The sequence below is a fragment of the Drosophila virilis genome, chromosome X, assembly GCF_030788295.1.
Source record: "Drosophila virilis strain 15010-1051.87 chromosome X, Dvir_AGI_RSII-ME, whole genome shotgun sequence".
NCBI lineage: Eukaryota > Metazoa > Arthropoda > Insecta > Diptera > Drosophilidae > Drosophila > Drosophila virilis.
Genome location: NC_091543.1, coordinates 19,280,007 through 19,305,038, shown reverse-complemented (window position 1 = coordinate 19,305,038; position 25,032 = coordinate 19,280,007). Strand labels below are relative to the sequence as shown.

General features: G+C 41.6%; 4 protein-coding genes across 4 annotated transcripts; 3 read left to right on the top strand and 1 right to left on the bottom strand.

Annotated features, from left to right (window-relative positions):
- Positions 1–516: 516 nt before the first annotated feature.
- Positions 517–2,334, bottom strand: LOC6631780 (uncharacterized). Its single transcript, XM_002055671.4, has 3 exons — positions 1,429–2,334; positions 1,178–1,350; positions 517–1,103 (listed from the first exon to the last, which is right to left on the bottom strand). The coding sequence occupies exons 1-3, from the start codon at positions 2,241–2,243 to the stop codon at positions 1,018–1,020; spliced, it is 1,074 nt and encodes a 357-aa protein (XP_002055707.2). The 5' UTR covers positions 2,244–2,334; the 3' UTR covers positions 517–1,017.
- Positions 2,335–6,515: 4,181 nt separating this feature from the next.
- Positions 6,516–7,745, top strand: LOC6631781 (uncharacterized). The gene is made up of 2 exons (XM_002055672.3): positions 6,516–6,678; positions 6,742–7,745. The coding sequence occupies exons 1-2, from the start codon at positions 6,547–6,549 to the stop codon at positions 7,399–7,401; spliced, it is 792 nt and encodes a 263-aa protein (XP_002055708.1). The 5' UTR covers positions 6,516–6,546; the 3' UTR covers positions 7,402–7,745.
- Positions 7,746–11,311: 3,566 nt separating this feature from the next.
- On the top strand, positions 11,312–12,405 carry LOC6631782 (uncharacterized). Its single transcript, XM_002055673.4, has 2 exons — positions 11,312–11,410; positions 11,473–12,405. The coding sequence occupies exons 1-2, from the start codon at positions 11,404–11,406 to the stop codon at positions 12,321–12,323; spliced, it is 858 nt and encodes a 285-aa protein (XP_002055709.1). The 5' UTR covers positions 11,312–11,403; the 3' UTR covers positions 12,324–12,405.
- A 771-nt stretch (positions 12,406–13,176) lies between these two features.
- LOC116652021 (uncharacterized) lies at positions 13,177–24,706 on the top strand. Its single transcript, XM_032439671.2, has 3 exons — positions 13,177–13,586; positions 24,054–24,522; positions 24,586–24,706. Exon 2 carries the CDS (start codon positions 24,056–24,058, stop codon positions 24,176–24,178), a length of 123 nt encoding a protein of 40 aa, XP_032295562.1. The 5' UTR covers positions 13,177–13,586; positions 24,054–24,055; the 3' UTR covers positions 24,179–24,522; positions 24,586–24,706.
- The last annotated feature ends 326 nt before the right edge of the window (positions 24,707–25,032 follow it).

The window sequence follows — 25,032 nt, the reverse complement described above, 5'->3', positions numbered from 1 at the left end:
GGAGCTTATTGTCCGATCTACGTGAAATAAACAAAACAAGATTTCAAGATCGATGCTTATCGATTTCATGACAACGGAGCAAGCTATCGAGCTCTTATAGGATCGACCCACTCATAAATACGGACCGATGAACGAAAGGACGCACTGGCGCACAGGCTGACGGATATGACTAAATCGACTCGTCTATGGGTGCTGACCAAGAAGATATATACTTAATGGGGTCAGGGAGGCCTCCTGCTTCTTCTTTTCTTTTCCGTTTCTGCCTGTTACATGCATTTGCGCAAAACCATTATGCTGCTTTAACACATATTCAATGAGTTTAGGGTATAAAAACAACCAGAAAAAGTGCAAATCATTTTGCGGGCGTTACATTTTATTTGGCATCCAAGCCAAAGTTGAGCCGGAAGACCAAAATGGTTGGCAGGATGCACAGTGGTTCAAGGCACATATAAAAAATATATAAAGTAAATGCAATAATAATTAAAATAAACTTATATGAAAACTCATATATAAATATGCATAGTAAATATAAATAATATATTATATTGACAGAGATTAAAAAGTTGACTGACTTTATATGTTGATTAATTTTTAAAAATGTAACATATATTAATGTAATACATATCCCACGTTTACTTATGTTCCGATATGCCTTCAAGTACTATAAGTATTGTTAATCAACAGAAGTTCATTATGAAATCAACTCAGTTTTGGGTTTCCCTGTTTTGTTGTAAATGGCAAATATAAATCAGCAGGATAAACTAGCTGTTAAATGCAAGAGACAATAGAAACCAAGTTTAACAAGTGTCAAGTTCACAGAAACCTGGAGCAACAATTGAATTATAATTTAAATATGCTCCGATTAAAACCAATTAGTTAATTATATTTCAAGAATTTATGTAATAAATATGACTATTTTAAGTTGAAAAAAAAAAAAAAAATATAGTAGAAAAAAGAGGTCTTAAAAAAGATCCAAGCAACTGCGTCTCACAGTGCCACAATATGATTCCTCCATACTCATATATTTGGCTTTGACTCTGGTGATTTGGTGGCCTTATAACGCACACGGGTGGGCGGCGCCGTCGGGGGTGGGCCGTAGTCGACTATTGGGGCGGAGATACAAACAGATAGGCACTGTAAATGATGATGATAATTTAAGTTGAAGCTGGAAACTTACTCCGGTAGACGTTATAGCCACGCTCATCGGCAATGTAGTAAAGCGTCTGGATCTTCGGCTTCTGGCCCGCCACAGGCACCGAATTGTAGCCCTCCTGCACATTGATCAGTTTGTCGCCCACACGCTTCACGTACAGCTTCATGTAGTTGACCAGGCCATTGCTGAGCACCAATCTGCGGATGGGAGTGAGTTTATTGAGATTGCAACAGATGGGCCAGGTGACCGGGCTCAGTGTCTGGGGGCGCACTTACTTGTGCTCCTCGGTGCCGTTGGCGTGCTTGATGCGATAGTTTTCCAACACATAAACTGGCTGCGGTTCGTCGGGTCCTGCAGTTGGCTGGCGGGTTGTTGTCGTCGACGATGCCAGCGGTTGTGTTGTTGTGCTTGAGGCGTTCTCTTCTGGTTGCAACTCATCAAAGAAATAATCAAGATTTTCCTCTTCAAAATCCATTTGCGGAAATACGACCAATTGATCCTCATATAACGGCAACTGTGAAGGTGTCGATGCTGTTGGTGCTGTTGATGTTGTTGTTGTTGTTGTTGTTGTTGGTGTTGGAGTTGTGGTTGTCGTTCCCGCTGTTGTACTGGTGGTTGTGCTGCCAATGTCATGCCCAACCTCAATATCTGAGGGCCAAACAACCAATTGTAATTCATAAAGGGGCTGATTGCTGCCGCTGCTGTTGCCAGGCATTGAATTTCGCAGGACACTCGCCGGCTCGTCCTGTGCCTGGTCGTGCTCGTGGTCCGCATCCTCATCCGCATCCGCTGGCTTATTAGTGCTGCTGCTGTGCAGCACGTTGCAGCCATTGTCCTGCATCTGCTGTTGCCCTAACGAGTCCATTGTCGCATCGAAAGTCAATTTGCAGTCAATGCGATGCGACGGCGACGGCGACTGCGGCTGCGGCTGCACCTCCTCAAGTGTCGTTTCAATGGTGGTCAGCTCCTGATGCCCGCTGGCCAATGCGTCTGTTGATGGCATTGGTGTTGCCCGGGCACAAATCACGACCAGCGGGAGGATTAGTGACAGCAGCGGCAGAGCGCCTTTGCGCCACATATATGATGTCATATCTGGCTGAAATTGCGTGGGGACTTGTGGGCTTCGATGCTCTCGCTCTCGCTCTCGCTCCCTCCCTGCGTTTCTTACTTGTTGTATTGTTGCTCCGCCCGTCCAGCTTCTTATATTTATACCCAGAATTCTGGCGCTGCCGCCATTCCTGACTGCGGCAGCGACGGCGACGGCGACGGCGACGCTTGCGTCGACTTAATCAACAGCTTTTTTGAAAACACAACCAAATTATTTGTTACTTTACCGTTATGCGTAAAGAACAAGAACAACAAAAATATCAGTAATAAACAGCATTCAGCAGAGCGAAGAAGCAGAGAGAGGAATATGCGCCAGAAACAATAAATGCAGCCAGGGCAGAACACGATGACGATGCTGAGCACGAAGCGTGCGAGCGAGATAGAAGACGGGATGAAGACGAAGACAAAGCGTGGGTAAGAGATAGAAACAGCAACGAAATATGCAAGCGAATCGAACCGGTTCAAGCCCAAAATTGCAATTGATTGTTTCACTGTGAACTGAAGCCCGATTCAAACAGGTTAACTTAAAAAACCGAACCGACAATTAATGTTTTTTTTTATATATCTGAACCACATCGAAACATTTTTTTAAAAAAGCGCTAGGAATACTTGCTGCGATTCACTTGAATTATGTAAACCTAAGTAAATAAATATAACAACCTGAATTATTTCATTAAAATATAAAGTAGGAAACGAGCCAAGGCTCGAACCGAAACCTTAGCTCATGTTGGAAAAAATACAGGTTCGAGAGCCGAGTTCCACCCTGCATCGAACCAAATAAATATGTTTTGGACTGTCAGACGGAATAGATACATATGTACACGATAAAAACTATTTTTACAGTCGCAGTCGTAGAGAAGTACTTTCGATAATGTATTTGCTCTGCAAACATTTTACGACACAATTGAATAGTAAAAACTTTCAAACACACCATCTATTATCTTAACGATTATTATACTTTTATTTTACTACGGCACTACTAAACAACATTTACCAAAATAACTTTAAGGCAATATTATTTGCAGAAAACTCCATTATTCCATCAACCTTATTGAAGGATAATTTTGTATTAATTTAAGGAGCGTGCGTCTTAATTAAATGCAGATCCACAAGCCCAAAAACCATTCGTTTGATGGTTCGAACCGGCAACGTACCTTTGGGTTTGGTTGGAAAAGTAAATTTTCTATTTATGCTCAAGATATGAGCCAAAATGGATCTCTAGCTACAATTTGCAATTACCAGATATGGTTAGATAAATGCTGTGGTTGGGGACAAAGTAATTTATGTAACGCAAAAAAGTACCTAGAAATATGTTTTTTATTTCTTTTTTTTTTTAACTTTTAAAGCGTATGAACAATTATTCATCGCAGGTGATGCAGCTTGCACTTTGCACAAAAAGGATATACACGTATGTGTTTTTGGGTAGTGCTCAGGTAATCGCTTTAGTAACTTGCCAGTCATGCTCTGGCGCCCTAACATTAGCTCGACCATCCTGCTAAGTTGGGTTAACTGTCATTTATTTGAGCGATCTTTCGTCTCAATATTGAAATATAGCTCGCTCTTTCGCTCTCGCTGTTTGCCCCTGGTCTTGCACTTGTCATTCTTGTCCCTGCACTTTCCATTCCTTTGGTCATTTCGCTCCAACATCATTTATAATAAGATTTTCATGCTGGACAGGCAGCTCAAGCGACAACGACGGCAACTGCGACGGCGACGGCGACGGCGGCGGCGATGGCTTCGGAGCAACCATTAACGAAACGCTGATGTCGACGGCGCTGCCCGCCGCCTCCGCCGCTGAGCTTTTGTTATTGTTATTGCATTTCTTTTTGCATTTTGTTTTTTGTTTTTATTTTTTTTTTTTTGAACGAAACGCTGTTGCCGAGACATCGCACTGTGGGGCGTCACACGATAGCACGTGGCGAAAATGGAGCAGGCGTTATCAAGATATAATTAACCGAAGAGTTATTGCGAGCCGCTTAAATTGGCGTGTGAAATTGTATAAATATTTTGGCATATATATATAATGTCTTACGTACAGGGTAACTTCCAGTTGCGCTCTCTTAGCTGAAGCTTTAATACAGCTAACAATTATTATTTGATTATAAATCAATGTGACTCAGATTTGTTCAGCATATGTATATTGAAGCGATGCTATGAGGTTATTTTCTTTAGTATGTTATTTAAAAAATAAATATTATGTCATATTTTTTGACAGCTGTAAATTATTATTCACAATTTAATCATATATCATATATGTAGGTAAAAATGTCACATCTCTGAACCTAGGCTTGAACATTGGTCCGATATATTTAATTCATAATTTATGTAAAGCAATGCATTTTTCAGATTTTCAGATAAGCAAAAAAATTTTCCATTGAACCTTGGTCGTCACAGTATTACATAATTTAAATAAAAAACAGAAATTTTTTTTAGATATTTCAAAGAGACAAAAATATGTTCCTCGTTCAAATTTGGCACGCTCGAAACGGTAACATATATACATACTTATAAAATGCATAATAAACAATATATTTAAAGTTGTTTATTTCAATGTTTACTGTAGTTAAGAGAATTTCAATTCACATCTATTAGGCTTGCAGCAAGAGCTATGCAATGGTTCCACTGTGCGACGTCGCTGCCTGCCGCCTGTGCAGCTTAGCTTTTTTTATTGTTATTGTTATTGTTATTGTTATTGCATTTCTTATTGCATGCTGTTGCAGTTGCTGCTGCTGTTGTTGTTGTTATGTGCCATAAAATATATTTTATGTTGAAAAGTATTTTTAAACTTGACTCTTGTGCCAATTTTGGTAGATGCATTTGTATTAGGACGCATATGTGTATACATATATTTGAATTATTATGACTGTGTCGATATATATGTACATACATATGTGTCATATAAATCAGGCGAGATGCTTAGCTAGGGCTTTGTCTTGCAATTTTGCTGGGCAGCAGCTGTTACACATAATATTTGAGAATGCAAATTAAATTTTTAACAGGAGCCAAACACAAAATGCGACTTTAATGTGCAATTTGTCAAAACTTATTTGATTTATGAGCTCGGCAGCGGCAACAGCACAAATAACAAGAACAACAATCGCCCAACTGTCAAACAAACAAACTTGCCAAACGCCCAGTCCCAATTGTGTTCCAGGTTCCGTTTGGAAGCCCCTGCTCCACGCACTACCCATGCCCCAATGTCCAGTCACATTCACAGTTACAATCGCAATCCCAATCCCAAGCCCAAACACTTCTGCTGCCCAACTTGGATGCTAATCGTCCAGAGCTTCGAACTTTAAAGCACAACAAATTGAAAACCTCACCCACAAAATTGGTCCCGATTACGTCCCCCAGCTTCTGTCTAGCAATACGAGGAGTGAGGAAAAAAAAAATGCTGCCAATTTCTCGCCGGAATGGAGACGTAGACATGGCACTGAGTCCGCCTTTTCGTGTGCTTGCGTCCTGGCCAGTTACATGATTTGGCGTAATCTAATTTGTAGCCACCAGGGTCCAGGGCTTTAATCATGCGACTGCTGGCCATTTGTCAGCCTCAAAGGGAGTCAGTCGTAAGAAAGTCAGTGAGCACTTAATTCCATTTACATATTTGAATTTAATTCAAATTAAGTTTTAGCTCAATTCACACAAACGGCTTTTCATTGGCTACGTCTCCAGCAGCTATACATAGCTGGAAAATGCAAAGCACACAGTGCTTAAAATGAAAATCCGTCTAACAATTGATTTTTAATGAGCAGCACATGTAATTTGACATGCATGCTTCCGGCATGCTGATTTTGTCATGCGTATTTTCAGCACCTTCCGGCAACGCCTTCCCAGCGGCTGCAAAGTCGTGTCAAGCTGCGGTTTTACGAATTTCAGTCGCAAGTGTGGAAAATAAGTGGAAAACGTTTATGTAAAACTATTTGGTTGTTCATTCGATCGAATTTGATTGTATTTCGTAAAATGTTTTACACTTTTCGCCAAATCCACTTCTGCGTTGTGGGCGAAAGATTGTTTTTATATCTATCTAAATTGAAATTGGATATTGGTTTTGGTTGGCTGGAAGCATTTGAGATAATTCCCATGACATCAGAAGCGCATTGGCTGGATACCTGTTCGATTTGACACACTTTGAGTGCATATTAATTAAATTGCAACTGGTTCCAGGCCCATAAAGAACTTAAAATAAAAATTCGTATGCTCCGGAGCAGCCAAAAAGCCATCGTCGCAGCCCATATAAAAGACTGGGCACATTTGGGCAACCAGACAGAGCTGCCAAAGCACCAAACATGAGAAGCTATCTGGGTTTCATACTGCTAATCAGCGCTGCGGCTGCGGAAACATCCGATAAGTTGACAACGACCACGACCACGTCCACGACAGCCAAGCCGGAGCAGCGCAACAAACGTCAGCTGGTAGCTGTAAGTGGCCAAGATCAGGAGTAGAGCATCAAATTAATAGCCTTGTATACCATATTCAAACAGAGCAATGCCGGTGTCGGTATACCCATCTACTTTGACAACTTCAATGCGAATCCGTCCCTGGAGCCCATCAAGCCGGCGCAGCCCGTTGCTGTGGGTGGCAACACGGCGGGTGTGCCGCCAACTGGCTTTCTGTCTGGCTTTCCGCAGAATATACCCATTGTGGGCACGCTGTTGACCAATTTGCCGCTCCAAAACCTGCTGGCCGGCTTCAATCTGGGCAACCTGGGCCAGCTGGGCGGCCTGGGTAATTTGGTTAATGTGGGCCAACTTGGCAATTTGCCCAGTTTGGGCGGCAACAAGCCGGGCGCTGCTGGCGGCACGACCCCGCAAACCTGCCCGCTAACCCAGAAGCTGAGCTGCCGCTGCGAGCCGTTGCTCTCGCTGCCGGTGCGCCAGCCGGAAACCCAGCTGGTGCAGATCCTCAAGCAGAATGTGCGCCACAACGAGAACGGCACGCAGGAGCTGCGCCTGGTTATTAGCAACGGACACGTTATCTACCATCGCAACGACAAGGATGCCAGCAAACAGCTCGGCTACTATGCGCTGCCCATCCAAACCGGGCACTATCTGAACATTCACTATAGCATCAATCAGACCAACTATACGATCAAGGCCGACGTGGGCAGCTCCCCGCCCGGCTCAGACTTCGATGGCTATTGAAAATGGCGTTATCCTTAAATACACTTTTTTTTTCTTAGCCTTTAACTTGCCAGCAATAAACTATTTTAAGCCGAGCCAAGTTTGTTGCAGTCGAAGACAGCCATGACATGGTATTTTTTATTCTCAATCTTGTATCAGCTTCTACACTTTTTCTGAAGCAAGTCAAGTCTTACTGCTGCTTGAACAAAACAAATATACTCTGCTTCAATATCTGAAAAGAGTATAAAACTTCTCTATTCGATTTCGGAATATTTTTTGGATTATCTGCAGTAATTGTGAAAAGTTCCATCAGTTCGAAAAGAAAAAGTGTAATCCTCGAAATATATTTTAAATAATTCTCAAGATTTTAAATTATTTTCCTACTTACATTCAAGCATATTTCGATTCGCTTCATAAAAAAAAAAAGAAAGCCAAAAAGTTGTTATTGCTATTCGACGGCTGGCAGGCAATTCGATTTCATTAATTAAACTTCCTTATTTGCTGTGCTCCATCCAATTTGGGGAACATTTTCGCGAAACACAAGCAAGAATTACATCACGTTGCGCAACAAGTTGGATTCGCTGGCATGGCAATTGTGAAAAAGGAAAAACATTTTCCCAATGCTCTCAATTAGCGGATGGCAAATGGAAATCAAGCTGCAATTGCAATGCCAACTTCGAGTCGAGCGGATGCAAAGTGGCGACAACGGAGACAACAAGGATGACAACTTGTGCGAGCAGCTTTTTGACAGGATGCCCCTCGAAACGCAAATTGCCACCGTTGTGCAACAGTTGACAGCATGCAAGACCCTTTTTGGAATCTCTCGATTCCGCTTGAAAAATGTTTAACCAAGAGGAAAAATACGAAATGCAGCGCTTAACCAAAGGGAAAACCTCGAAAATGTATTGTGCCCGCCAATTTCATACATCTGCAATTGAACCAGCTACCTTACTCTACATATTCGGTGCACGGTTTGAACCGCTGTCCTCTCGCTCTATGTTGCGATTCATCAACCGGATTTTCGACTTAGATAGGACCAAATTTCCTATAAAATACATATTATATTATATTATATTTACATGGAAATCATATATTTTTTTGTTTCGGTTGAGGTTAGAAATCGTATCGGTTAGCCAACTTGTCTGGCTAAAGTTTTATTCTCAAATAAAAAACCGGCAACACGGGCTCAAACCGGTTCAGCTCTAGGTCGGCATCGAGGAGTACCTCGCAATTGCGTTGCAAGTCGTTTGACAATAGCTAAGTACCCCTGCAGGGTATAAAAGTTTGCTGACTGAAAAACTAACAATCGAAAAAAACCGAATAAATATTTTAAGCAACATAAACAATTGCTGTCACCTTTTAAATAAGAGCAGATTTAATCACATCATCAACTTTAATTGGCTAAAAATCGAGACTAAAAAGTTCTAAAACAATTTTCTAGAATTTTGCGTAAGTCTTTCATCAAAGGTTTTAGTTTTCTGTCTTGAAGAGAAAGCGATTATAAAATTAAAAATGTTGAATTTAAACAAACTAAAAAAATAAACTAAATTTCACATGCAAAAGTGGCTATCAAAATAAAAAGGCGAGCTGATCAGATTGCAACTTAAGCTTAAAGCCGATTAAAAAAGTGCAGTCAGATGTACGTTTAAATAGCTCGCTTAAAGCTTTTTAGCTGTGTTTACTTTTTAAAGCCTACTTATGAATGCGGATTAACAGGAATCGCCTGGCCAGCTACCACAATGCAACTCAAATGTTCATGTTATCGTATTAAGCGAATTGCAGTTGGGGCAAACTTTACCCAAAAACCGTCAGGCTTCCAGTTGCGGGCAGCTGCAGCACAAGCCATTGGCTGGCGACAATTGGGGCAAGCACAACAATTGAAATCGCATCGTTTTGCCAGTGAATTGCTTTAAGCAATGGCAGACACACTCGTCCTAGGGATATGCTGTGGATGGCGGGCTCAATGCCACCTAATAGTGGCATTCCAGAACAAACCGCAACCCCAACCGGAGCCAAGCCGTCTAACTTTAAGCACGGCCAACAGCAACATCTTTAAGTGCTGCCGATTGGCAAAACGCGTCATTAGTTCGTCTGAATGCTGCTGCAGTTGCTGCTGCTGCTGCTGCTGTTGCTTTTGCATTTGTTTGCATTACCCAACTGCAACCAGCTTCTGCTGCTGCTGCATCCATTAGCAGCTATGCCATACGGCTGGCGCAACCACAGACCAAGTGAGTGACCCCGTGCACGCCAGTGTTGCTGGATTGACCGCGCGCTGGTCCCTGCCAGCCGGAAAAACAACAGTCACTTACCCTCACACACACACACACACACACACACACACACACACACCGAGAGTCACAGAAACACAGGCACACCCCACAGTTGGCCAGGCCCGAGCACCACCAAAACTGCCGCAGTGTGTGGCCAAAGCGTAACCGCGACTGGCGCGTTGCCTCTAACGGATGTGAATTGAGAGCGGAAAGCATCACAGGTAGCCTAGTTACACACACACACACACACACACGACAGTGGTCTTTAAAATAAATACACTCCTTTTTCTAGCAACAAAATAGATTCTTTGATCAGGCGCCACAAATCAAAGAACTCGCTCATTTATTGCACAGCTTTTCATAATATGCAACACTTTTTATACACAGACTTCCTTTGTTTTTTACTGGCGAACAGCTGTTCGCCTTGTCCTGCAGGACATGCACGACCGCATGGGCGGCTCCACCGTATCCCGCAGGACAGCCCCAATCCGGAGCGCCTCCCCATATAGTTGTAAATTGTCGAAATCGCAAACAAAAGCTGCAATTGTTAAAACCAAAACAACAAAATACGTACAAAAAATACAGGCACTGGTGTTTTGGTTAGGGTTGCCCGACTAGGCGATGCCCTGTATTCAATGTTAGATATAACTACGGAGTATAAAAAAAAAAAAACACACAAATTTACCGTTTGAGGTTTTTTTCTCCCTTTCATCCTTGTAAACTTCTTAAGTATCTTCGGAGTTTTTTGACCATCTGTTGAAACTTTCAAGAAATAAACAAATATATTTGCTTCCCTTCATGAACCTGGTTTTCCACATAAATATAATAAATATAAATGCCAAATAGGGTTTGCTTATTAATGTATGGTAACGAAAAAAATCCGTACGCGAACCGAACCCATTCCCATTGTGGTCTACAGGGTATCGACAAAACAAAAAAAAACCGATGAAGTGCTACAGAATCAAACGCAAACGCAGCAACCGCTAAATAAGTGGAGTACGCGAAGAGGGGATGCAACAAAAAATAAATAAAACCTAGCCAAAAAGCTTCGAACAAATAAAGGATCAACATGGCTTGAAGTGCACCCTACTCAACACAAGCATGAGCCAAATAGTCGCAAATGTCTAAGTACCTAAGAAAAATGATCAAGTAATAGGAAATAAAACTGCCTAGTGCCTAGCATTACCCGGCCTTGCGCGAGCCAAGTAGTTATTTAAAAAATTTATCACATGAATCTTTAAATAATTTCCCGCCTGTGAGCGGACGACAAGAAAGTCCACTGCTTTGTGGTTCGACTGTATTCTGAGAAAAAGCTGAGATTCGGCCTTGTTGGAGACCCAGTTTAAAATACAATTGAAGTGTGTCAACTTTTCGCATCAGTAGGAGATGCAATTGTGGCTACCTAGCCGAGTCCACAGTTGCTGAGTTTAAACCACTTTTCGAGCAGTTTTCGCGCAAAATAGAATAAACAGTAAATAATTCATTTGGCCGGATTGTGTTGACCTTTTCCTCTCGGCCAGAAACATGTAAGGCTTGGGTTAAGCTTTGATTTTTTTTTTTTAATTTTGGCTCGTTCGATACGCACTCACGGTACCGCCACTAGGCTAGGCTAGGCTGGACGTGGAGTTGGTGCTGGTGCTGGGGCTGCGTTATCTAGCCACACGAGCTGATAAGAGCGCGCCAATAGGTGCGGCAACACGGCAAGAGCAAATGGCTTTTAGCCGTATTTGGACGACGACAGACATCGCACGCAATGTCAGGTAAGTGGTGCAGCGACGCGGTGCAGTGAACTGTTGATTGATGTCTAAATTTGACCATAAAGAACACACCTGGAGGCATTACAGTCATGGCAGCGTGCCGCCCAACGCCGTGGTTGCCGGCCATGACTCGGACGGGGATACCATTTACATTGGGCGCGCCTTCTACTGCAACGACCTGCTGCCGGCCAAGGTGATACCGAACAAAGGCAAGGCCTATGTGGCGTATGCGCGTCAGGAGGTGGAGCTGGACAGCTATGAGGTGCTCAGCGGTCACAATTACGAGTGGCTGCCAGCCGAGAACGGCGCTGTGCCGCCCAGCGCCGTCAAAGTGGGTCGCAACGTTGATGGTGAGGATCTGTATGCTGGTCGCGGCTATCATGCCGGCAGTTTGACCGTGGGCAAGGTGCATCCCTCGCACGGCTGCCTGTATATACCCTATGACTCCGATGAGGTGAAGATCTTTGCGTACGAGGTGCTCTCACAGCCGGAACGCTGGATCGACACGACCGCCTCGAACATACCCCCGGGCGCAGTTCTGGGTGGCCACGACTCCAACGGCGATGCCATCTATGTGGGTCGCGTCTTCCGTAATGGCGATCTGCTGCCCGCCAAGGTGGTGCCGGCCAAGGGTACCGCCTATGCTGCCTACGCCCAAGCCGAGCACGAGGTGACCGATGTGCAGGTGCTAGTCGGCGCCGGATTCCAATGGATACCCGCCTCCCATGGCAATGTAGTGCCCAATGCGGTGGCCTCCGGTCCCAATGTCGACGGCGAAACGCTCTATGTGGGCCGTGCCAATTACTGTGAAAGTTTAACCGTTGGCAAGATCCATCCCTCGCACGGCTGTATCTACATACCCTTTGGCGGCGAGGAGGTCAAGCTGGAGTTCTACGAGGTCCTAGTGCGCACATAGTCAATACACATACATACATAATTGTAAACAGAAATGAAAGGAAAGCATTTGATCTTTTCAAAAAAAAAAAGTAGACATTGCATGACACGACTATAAAAATCTATTACCACGGGGCTGGGGAACATGGAATTCAGTTTATCGACACGTTTTATCTAGGGTTCCATAAATTACCACAGAAACTATTAATTTAAGTACGGAAACTTCTGACTGCGGTTTATAACCAATATTGATAAGACCCATTGGCCTTATGGGCGTACATGGTATGTCAGGCATAAAAGCGCAATTATCAGATAATACAAAATTGGTTTGTCATGCGCTAAGAGTGCGGCTTGTTTGTGTGTCTACAATGGCTTTTGAATTGTTTATTAAATTATCAATAAGTGCTGATTCAATTGAATTTCTAGCATTAATACAAATTTCCATTGCCTAAAAATTAATTTCGAATTATGCTGCGCCATCTGTTGCCAGTTTCGTAAACTATTGTTGCAGCGCCATCTCTTGTCTTTGTGAAAGTGTTTACATTAAAGGGCACTGGCAGCGCTGTCGGCAGACCGTTCTTATCGATAGTTTGATGCATACAGCTGATTTTTAAATTCTTAGCGCGCAATGTCCATTAGAGCATATGACTACTGCTAACAATATGCATTTATAAAACTATTTTTTTTAAATCATATTAATTAAAAACAATTAAAATTAATAACAATGATGCTGTGTAAAATTGCGAAAATAAAAGTGCAAGGCTGCCACCTGGCGGCACATAGTAATCAGCTGTCGATGCTAACAAGTAGTCGATAGTTAATCGTTTAGCGCTCACATTTTGGCATGCTATCGATTGCTTGCGTATTTATTCAGTAGATTTTTTGCGGCTCCAAAAGTCGGACGTGTTCGTGGTTATTTATTTTATTTTTTTTATAAATGCCAAACACCTGCAAGCAGAAAATACGTGTGCTGCATTTGTTTATAAGTGAGCGTACAATGTATCCGAATGCAACTGTATAAGTAATTGAGTTCGATTGAATACCAAAGGGAAACCGGACAACAACAAGAACCAGTGACAACACACAACTCCAACAACAACTCATCTACTACAGCTCAACACACATTTAACTCCTCTGCGCCTTTTGACACGACAACAAAGCAACAACACGACAACACAGCTCAACTGTTGTTGCTGCTCGCATTTGTTTTTGTTATTGTTGTCGTTTCGCTGCTGTTCCAGGAAGACACATAATCCATTAGATGAGACAGCAGCCGTTCGCACAAGTAAATATTAGTTTAATATTAATTTGTAGCATTTAAGCTATATTTCTATTCGCTTATATGCATATTGGCAATAATAACAGCGGCGGCAGCGCCGCCGGCAGAGCCAGCGGCACAGCCACTAACCATAAAAATTAACATACAACTTAAATTTAACTTAAAATCCCAACGACAATGCGACGCCAGCGCGAATGCGTTTGATACGGGAACATCAGCAAATGCGGCGCTCGCTGCGGCTGTGGGACTGCAGGGGCGGACCTAGGCCAAGCGCTGTCGCGGCGGCGACGCCGGCGGCGGCAGCGGCAGCGGCAACATCAGCGTGCAAAAGTTCTAACCAAGTTCTCTGCTGCTGCTGTAGTTGTTGTTCTTGTTCTTGGTCTTGTTCTTGTTGTTGTTGTTGGTGTTGTCGTCTTCAGCTGCCGTTGCCGCTGTGGCTTTTTTTTGCCTGCAGCCAATGCTGCCAATTTGTCGAGTTTACCGCCAGATCTAGCTATTTTACAAGCTCTTAAGCTAAGTAGTAAAAATGTTTCTCAAAACTTTTTCCGACTTTAGAGTAGCTGTTATTCCAAAAGTATTCATTTTTTAGCGTCCGCTGTAATAATATTTCGCGCTGAATGATACCAACAGAATTGTTAAGTAGTTTTTTTTTGTTACTTTTATTATTTGTTCAGTAAATATAGCGTCTTTTTTGTAGAAAAATCGTGGCTTTTACAACAATCTCCCCAAACCCTTTTTACGTTTAAAACAGTTATTTATTATAACGGTAATCACACTGTTAACTCTTCAAAAGTTGGCAGTAACTGAGACTTACATTATTTTATACTTATACTTATTACGCTTCATTCTTTTTGCATTCCTGTTAAACAAACTTAAGTTTTACTTTTCTAAAGTTGGCAACACTGTACTACAAAATTGATACTCTCTCGCATAACAATTATAACAGTTAGCCTTCCCATTATGCATTCCAATATTGATAGGAGCGTACTTTCACGCTTCCCTTCTTATATTTCGCTCAATATTAGTTACTTTTTTAAAAGTTGCCTACACTTACTGTTTGCACCTGTATATAATAGAGGCAGAAGTGTACTACGTAATTAAAACATACTCGCATAACTATTATAAAAGTTAGTCTTCCCATTATTCATTTCAAAGTTGATGGCACTGTACAATTTTTAATAGCATATAAAACTTTTTCCAGCATTAATTTTTCCTAGTTTACTTTTCAGAAGTTGACAGCACTTACTATTGGCACATGTATCACAGGGGCAGAATTGTACAACAGTATTTAAACTTTATCGCAGAACGTGAATAACACTGTGCCTTCTCATTAATTATTCGAAAGTTTATGGCATACTTGTTCATAGCAATTATAGATAGCATTTCGCATTCTTTTGAATATTTTTTAAAAACTAGATTTATTTTCAAAAGTTGGCAGCCATTAAACACCATTTGCACCTGCTTGTATAACAGTTCTAGCTATTTTTTGCTTTGAAAACTTTAGCATTTTTTTTTTTAAAGTTGGCAAAACTGGCTCGCCTGCAGCCGCATAATGAGTTTATTTATTTCAAACGTGTGTGTTGTGCGATGATTTGAAGAGTTGATGTGGCGCTTGATTTGCTGGGCACCCAGCCACGACCCTTTGCCGTGGCAGGCCGCCCGCTGCCAATGCTTATTGCCAGGGGCAACAGTTGTGGCTTATTTAGTTAAAGTTTATTGCACTGTTCGCTGTCGCACACAACAGTCACATGGGTACTCGCAAGTGGCTACAACTCTGCAGTCGTCCTTTGCATCCTGTCAACGTCAGCTCTTCAATATCTGCCTTGCAGGCTGCGTCACAACTATGGTTGTCATCGTCCGAAAACAATTAGTCGTTCCGAAAACAGACAAAAGCTTTAATAGTTCGGGGGAGCTACGGGAGGGCTACGTGGGACTACGTGAACTTCAAGCTTTGGCACCAACTGCCACTCTGCAAGTGAATTTGCCACTACATCTGCATGTCGTGCCTTCGTGTCCGTCTGTGCAACAATTTCGTTGCGTGACCTACTCTGTTCACGAATGCCAAATAGGGTATATAGCCAACCGCTATGATATAATACGGTTTATCTCAATCAAAAATCAAACCGCAAGTATTTCAGTTTCAGCCACTTTCGTACTCGAGAGCCAAATCAATAACGCCCACAGTTTTAGAGACAAACCAATTATGATAGCTTATTTTATAATAAATCATTCACCCGCTAACATTAGCATTTATAGCTGTTACAGTTATAAAGTCAAAGAGGCCTTGCGCCTTTTTGCATTACAGTTCAAGAGGCACAAGAACTGTGAACAGAGTATTGTGCAGTCGGCAAATGATGAACGGAACGCTTACTCGTTTTATTTATGTACATATTTCACTTGGCACTTGTTATATTTATACTCGGAAGCATGTGGCATGTGGCATGCGGCATGTGCAGCATCGCTTCATCCTCATCTTTGAACAGACGAACGAACATTTCCATCTCCCAAATGAAATTAGGCTGCAGCTCTACAGACGAAAGTCGGCTCGCACTGAATAACTCAATAAGTCTGCTTATTGCCATGCAAATTAAATGTCCAACATATATATATATATATCTACAGTGAAATCTACCTATTGCGAAAATCCACTCAGAATAATGTTTCGTTATTTTATATTAAAAGAAATGAAATCTCGCTTTTCAATTTTTAACATAAGTTGCTGATGCATCGAAATAGAGAAAAAGTTTTCTAAGACGACGCGAATTGTCGATGGTTGGCAGAGCTGTCCGTGAATGGAGCCTTCACTGTAAACAGTTTTAGCTGCCTAAGCTCTTCATAATACCTACTCGCCACTTGTTTAAGTTTCAGTTGAATTTCGCAGCGCACTCTGTAAAAACGGACTTATTTGTACTCCCATAATATTGCATTGCAAGAGCACGTACTGCCCATATCTCGCATATCGATGGTTTTATGTAGAAACTGTGACTTGATTTATACTTTTTTTCTATTTTTTTTATGCTTTTGTTATTCATTATGGGTTTTCATGTTTACATAGCTTGTATTTCAATCGTATTCAATGGTTATTATTCGATGCTTTACACCTTTTTGCCAGCACCCGCATGCTGCCCATAAAAAACCCTTTAGCATTATTAACAATCTGCATAAATATACAGGGAAATTCATAGTGTTATTTATGCCTGCCAGCAACGTATAGATTTATGTGTAAAATAAAATCAAAAATATCTCTTCACAATACCAGCCTGCTCAGCTGAATATTTGCAACGGATATATACCTACCGAATCGGTTTGCTATATAATATATATATATCTATCATAGATATTGATATTTTGACTTGACACAATATGTTACAGTTGCTTTAAGAATATATGTATATATTTAATTTATTCTGTAAAATGCTTTTTATTTAATTCCAAGCTAAGCAAAGCACGCTTGAATGCGTTCATTTAAAATTGTGGTGGACGATGCTTTCCTCGATTTTTTTCCAGAAAGAAAATTGCGCCACGAAAGAAAACTTTTGCGCAGCATCCTTGTCCCCTTCAGATATTTACATTATGCCAATGGAATAATTAATTTAGTAATTAGCAGAGGTCGCTTCCGGGTGTGTCTGAGATTTGCCTTATTCGTTTTTCGCTCTTTATGTGTTTTCCATTTTACAACTCAGGCACGATTAGGCTATATAGATTATAGTATTATGTCAGGTTAGCCGCACCGCCGAAGGTCGGTCAGTTGCTAGTCTTTCGAATTTTAAGATGTTTAGGCACTCATTGAGGCCCACATGGGCACGCCTGAGCTCTTGTAGAGTGTTATTCTTGTAGTTCTTGAAGATGGTTTGACAAACTGACCAAACATGAGATTACTTTATACATATTTGAAAACAAAACAACTTATATAGCATAGGAGCACTAATTTGACACGATTATATTAAAGATATGTATTATATGGGTCAAATATATACAATATGCACAACCTTGAACGTTTTTCAATAGAATAATTCAACTGCGCCAGCTAATTGACTGCTACGTAAAGCGAGTTAATAGTTCCAAGTGTCACGCATTTTCATTCATGTATGCCTGCACATTTAAATAAACATATATACATATATATATAATATATAGAGTTATATGCGTATATATATCAGCAATTTGTCATCAATCGGCTTAAGTGAGGCCCATAAATAATTAAGCAAACTGTGCAAAAGTCGGCGTGTGTGCGGCCTCATCGTCAGCTAGCCCAGTTAGTACGTTGGCCCACAAAGCTTCAATTGCCAACTGAAAGCAAATTGCTTCTTAGTGGCAACACACGATAGGCGAGTATGTCAAAGAGCTGGGGTCAATACTGTTGGCCCAGCATCGATTTGGACAAATTGTTGAAATTCATTTCGGCTGACAGCGAACTGTTGGCTTTTGGCCGCGGCTCCTTTGGCTGGGCCAAAGTTTAATTGGGCTGCCATGGAAACGCGCCGTTGCCATCAAAAATGGGACACGTAGCCCTTTAATATTTTGGTTGTCATTAAAGAGCTGCCCGCCAATCGCCATCAGCGCAATGATGTTGATGGCGATGGCGATGATGATGATGATGATGATGAGTTGCTGACTGATAAGCGAGCCCAATCGAATCAAGTGGCGTACATACGCAAAATTTCAAATTAAATCAAAATCTAGCACGCTTATCAATTTAAGCCGCTCAGCCGCCTGTTGACCCGCCCGCCCCGCGGGCTGGCAGCAGCTCGCGGCAGCGCAGAAGCGTCGATGATTGCCAGCGGAAATTTTGTTGCCAATTTGCATACAATGCAGTTTGCAGATTGACTTTAACTTTCTATACCCTGTTCGCCAAATGAAATAGAGTATGTTGTTTTTGGGCGAGCTGGGCGTCTTGTTTTAAAGATATTGATCTGCCGGCCGCTCTATAAAAAATAAATAAAAATATAAATCTATAATCTGTGACCTATCTATCTAAGGTCACTACACTTTGTAGTTAACTACGCATGAGCTTCTCCAAATATCTAACCAAAAATATGAAAAGCAAGCTCAAAATTTTATGCGACAATTAAAATAATGTAAGCTAAAACGATTCATGGTCGATTACAGGGTATGTGCATGTCGAGCCAATCGCTCTAGTAAAGAGTGGCATACATTTTGCACTTACAATCTATGATTTTGTTATATTTACTTTTAACCAGTTGGGTTTGTTGCACAATTTCAAAATCATGTTTTTGTTGCTGCCGTATTGTATTGTTGTGGGTGGATGATTGGGTTTTCCATTTCCTTTTCCCTGCATTTATGTACAATAAAATAGCTGACGCTGACGCTGGCGCTGACATCGACGCCGCCAATCGCTTTGATCGATACACATCCAACAGTTGTGCCATCCCGGTTGTTCTTTGTTATTGTTGCTGTTGATGTTGTTGTTGTTGTTGCTGTTGTTATTGCTGGCGTGGTTGTTATAATGCCGGTTGGGGTTCATTGACTTTGAACATTTGTTTTTCATGTTATTTCCAACGCGTTGCTGGTGCCTGGCGTCTGGTAGCTGTTGCTGTTGCCAGAGGCGTCGCCTGCTGCCGGAGTGTTAATTACTTTTTGTTTTAATTGTCAATTTATCGATGAATCGCAAAAATAAAATACAGAGTTAAAACCATAACTGATCCAAATATAGTCCTGAAGGGTTTATTGCCCATGCTATATTATCCTGTTATAGCACCTTGTCCGGCTTTAGAGGGTCGGTAATACCTCAAGATAGGGTATTGCCTTTATTTATCGTTTCTTTAATAAAGGCAAAGGCTTTATGAATTACTTTTAAGACCTTTGCATTATTAATATTTCAACTGCATAATCTTTTTTAGCGTTTCTTGAGAAAAAAAAACAAACTCTAAAGACAGAACTTATAAGACCCTTGCACTTATTATTTCTTAATGATATATTTGTTTCTCAATGATATATAATGCTAAGTAATATTCCTATGATATTTTTTACTTTACCAAATACAAATTGTTCAAATAATGAATTTGATAGGGTTACTTTTTTTTATTGCTTAATTTGAATTGCACTTAAGCTAGCACAGAGGCTCTCCAACTTGCGCCCCCAAGGGGGCCCACTTTGAGTAATACTGGTCTATACCGCTCACAGGGAACATAAAGTGAGACATTTTCGCTCGCCGTCTACTTCCATTGCATCTAGTGAGGTCTCGCTTTGCTGATTCAAGTTCAATGCACCATCTAATTTGATAGCTCAATTAGTATCCAAGATCGAACCTGAAGCCTCAATTTTAACCATGGTTGACATAACCAATTGAATTATACCATTTTAGTTAAAGTTTAACTTGTGTCTGCTGCTTCTATTCTTGGCGTCGCGGCATCGTGGCATCGTTGGATGCGGCGAAACGTTCAATTTTAATTAACACATTGCTTGTCTCGAACTTTCGACTCATTCACTTTAAAAACTCGGCACGCTTCACTGTGCAAACGTGGAGTGCGCTCTACGGGTTCGAGCTCTGTGCGCTTGGAGCGCTCTCTCTCCGCTTCACTGGGTATCGAAGGGCCAGTCCCCGGAGGTCTGGCTAGCCCAGATAGCACCGGGACTGAGGCAGCTGAGGCAACAGCTGCTGCACGTCGTGCATACTGTCCAAGTAATTTATAATATGAGCGACGTGCTGATAAATGAGCTGTCGTTGCGCCAGTTGCTAAATATTAACCAGCTAGCCGAGTTTAGTTAGACACTCCTAACCAAAAACAAGTCACAGTGCTCTCTAGTCGAGAGTGGCCGACTAGTAGATACCTTGTACTCAGAGCGTAAATTACTTTTGAACTTACTTTTTCTACAAACCAATCATGCAATCTGTTTATCCAACAACTGGATGAGCTTACGATTTGCGAGAATGTATTTATCAAATTTCAAGCCTATAGCTATTTGTTTGTTCCTATATGAGAAGGATGATGCTTTTTCTGCCCATTACTTATGTTTGCACAATGCTTGGCAACCTTTTTCTAAGATACTTTGAATGGGTACACGGTGTATAAGAAGGAGATGCTGAGCAAGTGGAACCGAAAGATAAATGTAGACCAAAAAAAAATAGAGAGAGCGAGAGAGAAAAAATGCCGGAGAGCCCACCAGCGATATGCTTCGCCGCGTCGCTGGAAGCCTTCAAAGCGCTCCAACTGCAATTTAGAGCAAGGTCTTTAGACTGCCATTAAGGCACTTTACGTTCCGGCTCAGCATTCCGTATTCGCCATCAAATCATCAACACTTCCCGGCACTGCAGCCCTCAAGCGTAGCGCAACATTATTTATGCAGATTTTTTGAAACAAAAGCTTCCAACTTAAACTGTCGCAAACGTCCCCGTCAACGCACCGAGCGCAACAAGCGTGAGAACTAGCGCCAGCCATTGCCGCCACAGTGGTTAGAGAGACATGGAAAACACCAGCAAAATAATCCCAATAATATCAGAGTTTGTTCAAGCCACTTGAGAATTCAATCTTACAATCGTTCCTTCCTTCCTTCGTTTCTTATTGCGCTCTTATATCGCGCATCTATGCGATGTTTCTGATTTTAGATCACGAAACAGGTGGACAACTCATAAGGCTGTTTCAAAATTCTTTCACACTAGATGACCCACTTGGCACGAAGTTAAGGGCCCGAGTTTGCATTAAGTTGATATGCAAACAAATTTGTATCCATATCTGTTGAATCAGAACTAAAACACTTTTGCTGATATATTTCAATTGTTTAAGAACCCTAAAATCTATCTATTTCACAGTGCACATAATTCTCGCACTTTTGGGGACACTGTGCGAAGGGCCAAACAAAACGCGATGCCATTAAGCTTAAGTTGGGGGATAACAAAAAAAAAAAAATAAAATAAAAAAAAAATAGAACGAAGTGCTAGACGAAAAACCATCAAATAAAGCAAAACTCTTCACATGCACTAAACTTAATGTAGATGTGGGTGTGCGTTTGTGTGTATTATGTGGTATTGTGTCGCATATGTGGCTTGGCAAGGGTGTGCGTGTGTGTGTGTATGTGTGTAAGAGAGTGGGCTACTGTTTGGCAATACAATAAAATTTACACGCTTATTAATTTTTACAAGACTTTGTCCGACACTTGAGCGAACTGCCAGCAACATGAGCGATGCACAACAACAACAGCAGCAGCGGAAACAACAACAATGAAGCTGCCTTTTGTAAGGTTCCATCGTGCTTACCATTCACCCACTAACACACACACACACACACACACACATTCGCATACGCACACTCCCTATAGAAAAGTAGTTGGATGATCATGAGAAGGAAGCCGGGCGGCACCTCTTCAAACAAAAATTCAACTTATATTTTGTTGTTGGTTTATTATTATTATTTTTTTTTTTTTTTTGTGCTATTTTGCCCTGCCCGCTGGGAGCAAAAGTGCACACAAAGGCAAGAGAGGCAGAGCCGTCTAGTGGGTTGTGGGAGGGAGGGCGTTGCCATTTCCAGTAACTTTGCTCTAAAAAGTTTTCGGTCCCTTTGGGCGTTGCTCTAACTGTGGCATAAGCAAACTGAAATGGGAGAGGTGTGAGTGGTGCGAAGAGGTCAACATAACGCCAAAGCTATTGCAGCATTTTCGGTTTACATGTAAATATATAAGACCTGTTTTACTATGCAAAATATGGCTAAGGTACAATTTTTCTTTATTTCGCAACTTTCATAGTAGACATAGTAGAGCACAGGCGAGAAAGTATATGAACAAGGACCTTCTGTCATGTCTAGTATGTCACGTGTGTACACACAAACACGCACACGCACACGGAACTGAAGTCTCGTAACATCAAAAGGGCGGCTCAGAGCCCACCGCATACTAGAGGTTTGTCCGGGAGTTCTTATCCGTTTCCAGTTGTGTCCAACAAGTAGACGGAAACCGTGCTAAAACTGTGTGTGTTAGTGTGTGTGTGTGTGTGTGTGTGTGTGTGTGTGTGTGTGTGTGTGTGTGTGTAGCCGAGCATAGAGAAAGGACTCACAGATAAGGTGAACAAAAAACTAAGCAAATTGGATGCTTTCAAAATACATTTAGTTTGAAAAACAGTTTGCAAAAAAGAAAAAAAAAATACTGGATTGGAATTAAAAGTGATTCGTAAACCACAGGAGAAAGTTGTACAAAGTGTGTGAGATATAAAAGTTACGCAAGTCCCTCGGCGAAATACACAGTTGCCAGCACTTAAATACTAATTAAAAGATTAAATATAGTAAGTAGACTAAGCTTGCGGTTCTCACAGATAGGAGATAGGAGCTGCATGCAGTAAATTGAGCTCAGGTCAAAAGAAAAATGCAAATTATTTGAATTCGTGCAAATGCCGATAACAAAGATTAACACTCACTTTGATATTTTAACGTGAACTTCAGAGCCTGAAAATATCTACAGACATAAAGTTGGGTATATAAGTTCGCCCATACCCAAGGCAAATATCTTCATATTTCTATCTTTAGCCATAAGTTATATGATTTAAATCTCCTTTAATGAACCTTGTCTCAGGCAACGTTCCGAGCAAGCTCGAGGTTTTTCTTGCCGTCCTTGTGCTCCTTGAGAACTCTCGACTATATCATTATAATATGCAAAATATAAGATAAAGTGCAGGTGGTTGGCTTAGTTGTCTGTTGGTTAGGAACAATGCTTCACATCTGACGCACATTTACGCCTCTTGACTTGAGCTACTTAGGTGGTGTTGGAACCACCAGCTGAAAATGCAGCTGAAGCTGCAACTGAGCTGTGGCACTGGATCTGGTTAGCTTGGAGTGCTGCCGTTGGCCCTGGTAAATTTCCGCCTTTCACTGGAGCACGCCCCAACCGCCCAGAGCCCAGGGCAGATGCTCTGACGGATGTCGCGCTGACATCATGCACTCAACTTAGTATATGGCCACTATATGGTCGACACTTGAGCACTCGAATGGCAGCCAACTGCTATCACTTGCCAGCGTTGGGATTGTGATTCGGATTGGGGTTGTCGTTGGCGTTGGCATTATAGGTGGAGGTGGGGTTGAAGTGGGTGGGTAGTGGGGTTGGTGGCAAGTAGTAAGCAGCTTAAGCGCTGGATGGAATTTTTGCCACGAGTCACGCTCATATGTCATACAACGTACTGTGCTGTATGTAGATAGAATTTGTAGTTGTCTCTAATCAAATATACCCAACAGACATAATAAATATATATATCATATTATTTACACACATGCACACACTCACATATGTTCTGTCTGTCTTTATTTATATGTATACATATGTATTCTTTGATATATAATTCTTGAATATTTCAAGTTGTTTGGCTTTGTTTGCAGTTCCATCATATTGTTTGTGATGGGTGTCTTGTATCTGTTCTCTGTCATCAATGTAGTTTTGTTTATATGTTGCTTGATTGTTTGCACATTGGCAATTGTTCTAATAGTTTGTTCATTTTCTGTGCGTAACTGCTGCTTCTTCTTCTTTCATTGACAGCTATGACGGAGGAAATAACCGGCAATTGGAGCTATTATGTGTACATATCACTAACGTTGGTTCCAGTCTATTTGGCATTTCAGCTCATTAAGTTTTTGGGCTGGCAGTTATTTGTGAACAACTGAGCAAATAGTCAAACACAATCCAGCACCAGCTCCAGCAACAACGACAACAGAACAGACTGCACAGACCAGCAGAGGAGTCATAATCACAATTGAATTTGGAATTGCAGTTGGAAGTTGAAAACTGAAAACCGAAACTGAAGTTGGTAGCTGCGAGTCATCGAGCTGCCGCTGCAGTTCCAAAAAGGTGCGTAGTCACTTGAAGTCAGTCGCTGCTGTCAGTCGAGAGTCAAGTCGAGTCGAGTCGAGTCAAGTGCAGCAAAGGAGCGAAGAGTACTCAGAATACCTAAGGCATAGCCCAAGTCGAACTCTAGCCAGCCGCGGGCAGCCGTTGCGCACCAAACAAAGTCGGTTGCAAATAATTTCAAAACTATTTAAATATGCTTATGACTGAAGTTTTTCACTTCCAGACACGCTCACTGACAAGGACCTTTCCCGGGGACACAAAAAAAAACACAAGAAAATAAAAAGCTAGAGAAATAAAAGAGAACGCAAAGTTCTATCCACAGATCCTTAAGCGCATGTCGACACACACAAACGCACACACACTCATACACACTGGCGGTAATATAAAACAAAATTTGCCTAAGTAAATATGTTTAAATACAATAAAAACAGAGAGTTAGCATAGCTGAGAGAAACCGAGCAACGTTAACAATATAAACCAAAAAACAAAAAAAAAAAAAGAAAGGAAAAAAATTAAGAGAAATGAACATAACCCAAGCGCCAGCTGTTAGAAATTTTTAGTTGAGTGTAGAAAATTGAAATCAGAGAGTGAGTTGCTGCTCTCTGTTGGACTGGCTGCTGGTCAGGCTGACCGCACAGAGTTCCTGAGACGGTGGGACAAAGGCGAGGAA

What these genes read in the sequence shown, in the direction of transcription:
- LOC116652021 (XM_032439671.2), top strand. Translation starts at nt 24,056, where the DNA reads ATGACGGAGGAAATAACCGGCAATTGGAGCTATTATGTGTACATATCA.
- LOC6631780 (XM_002055671.4), bottom strand. Translation starts at nt 2,243, where the DNA reads ATGACATCATATATGTGGCGCAAAGGCGCTCTGCCGCTGCTGTCACTA. An exon ending in AACGGCACCGAGGAGCACAA is followed by an intron (nt 1,351 to 1,428) that starts GTAAGTGCGCCC and finishes TCCCATCCGCAG; the next exon opens with ATTGGTGCTCAGCAATGGCC. An exon ending in TGGCTATAACGTCTACCGGA is followed by an intron (nt 1,104 to 1,177) that starts GTAAGTTTCCAG and finishes CCGCCCCAATAG; the next exon opens with TCGACTACGGCCCACCCCCG.
- LOC6631781 (XM_002055672.3), top strand. Translation starts at nt 6,547, where the DNA reads ATGAGAAGCTATCTGGGTTTCATACTGCTAATCAGCGCTGCGGCTGCG. An exon ending in ACAAACGTCAGCTGGTAGCT is followed by an intron (nt 6,679 to 6,741) that starts GTAAGTGGCCAA and finishes ATATTCAAACAG; the next exon opens with AGCAATGCCGGTGTCGGTAT.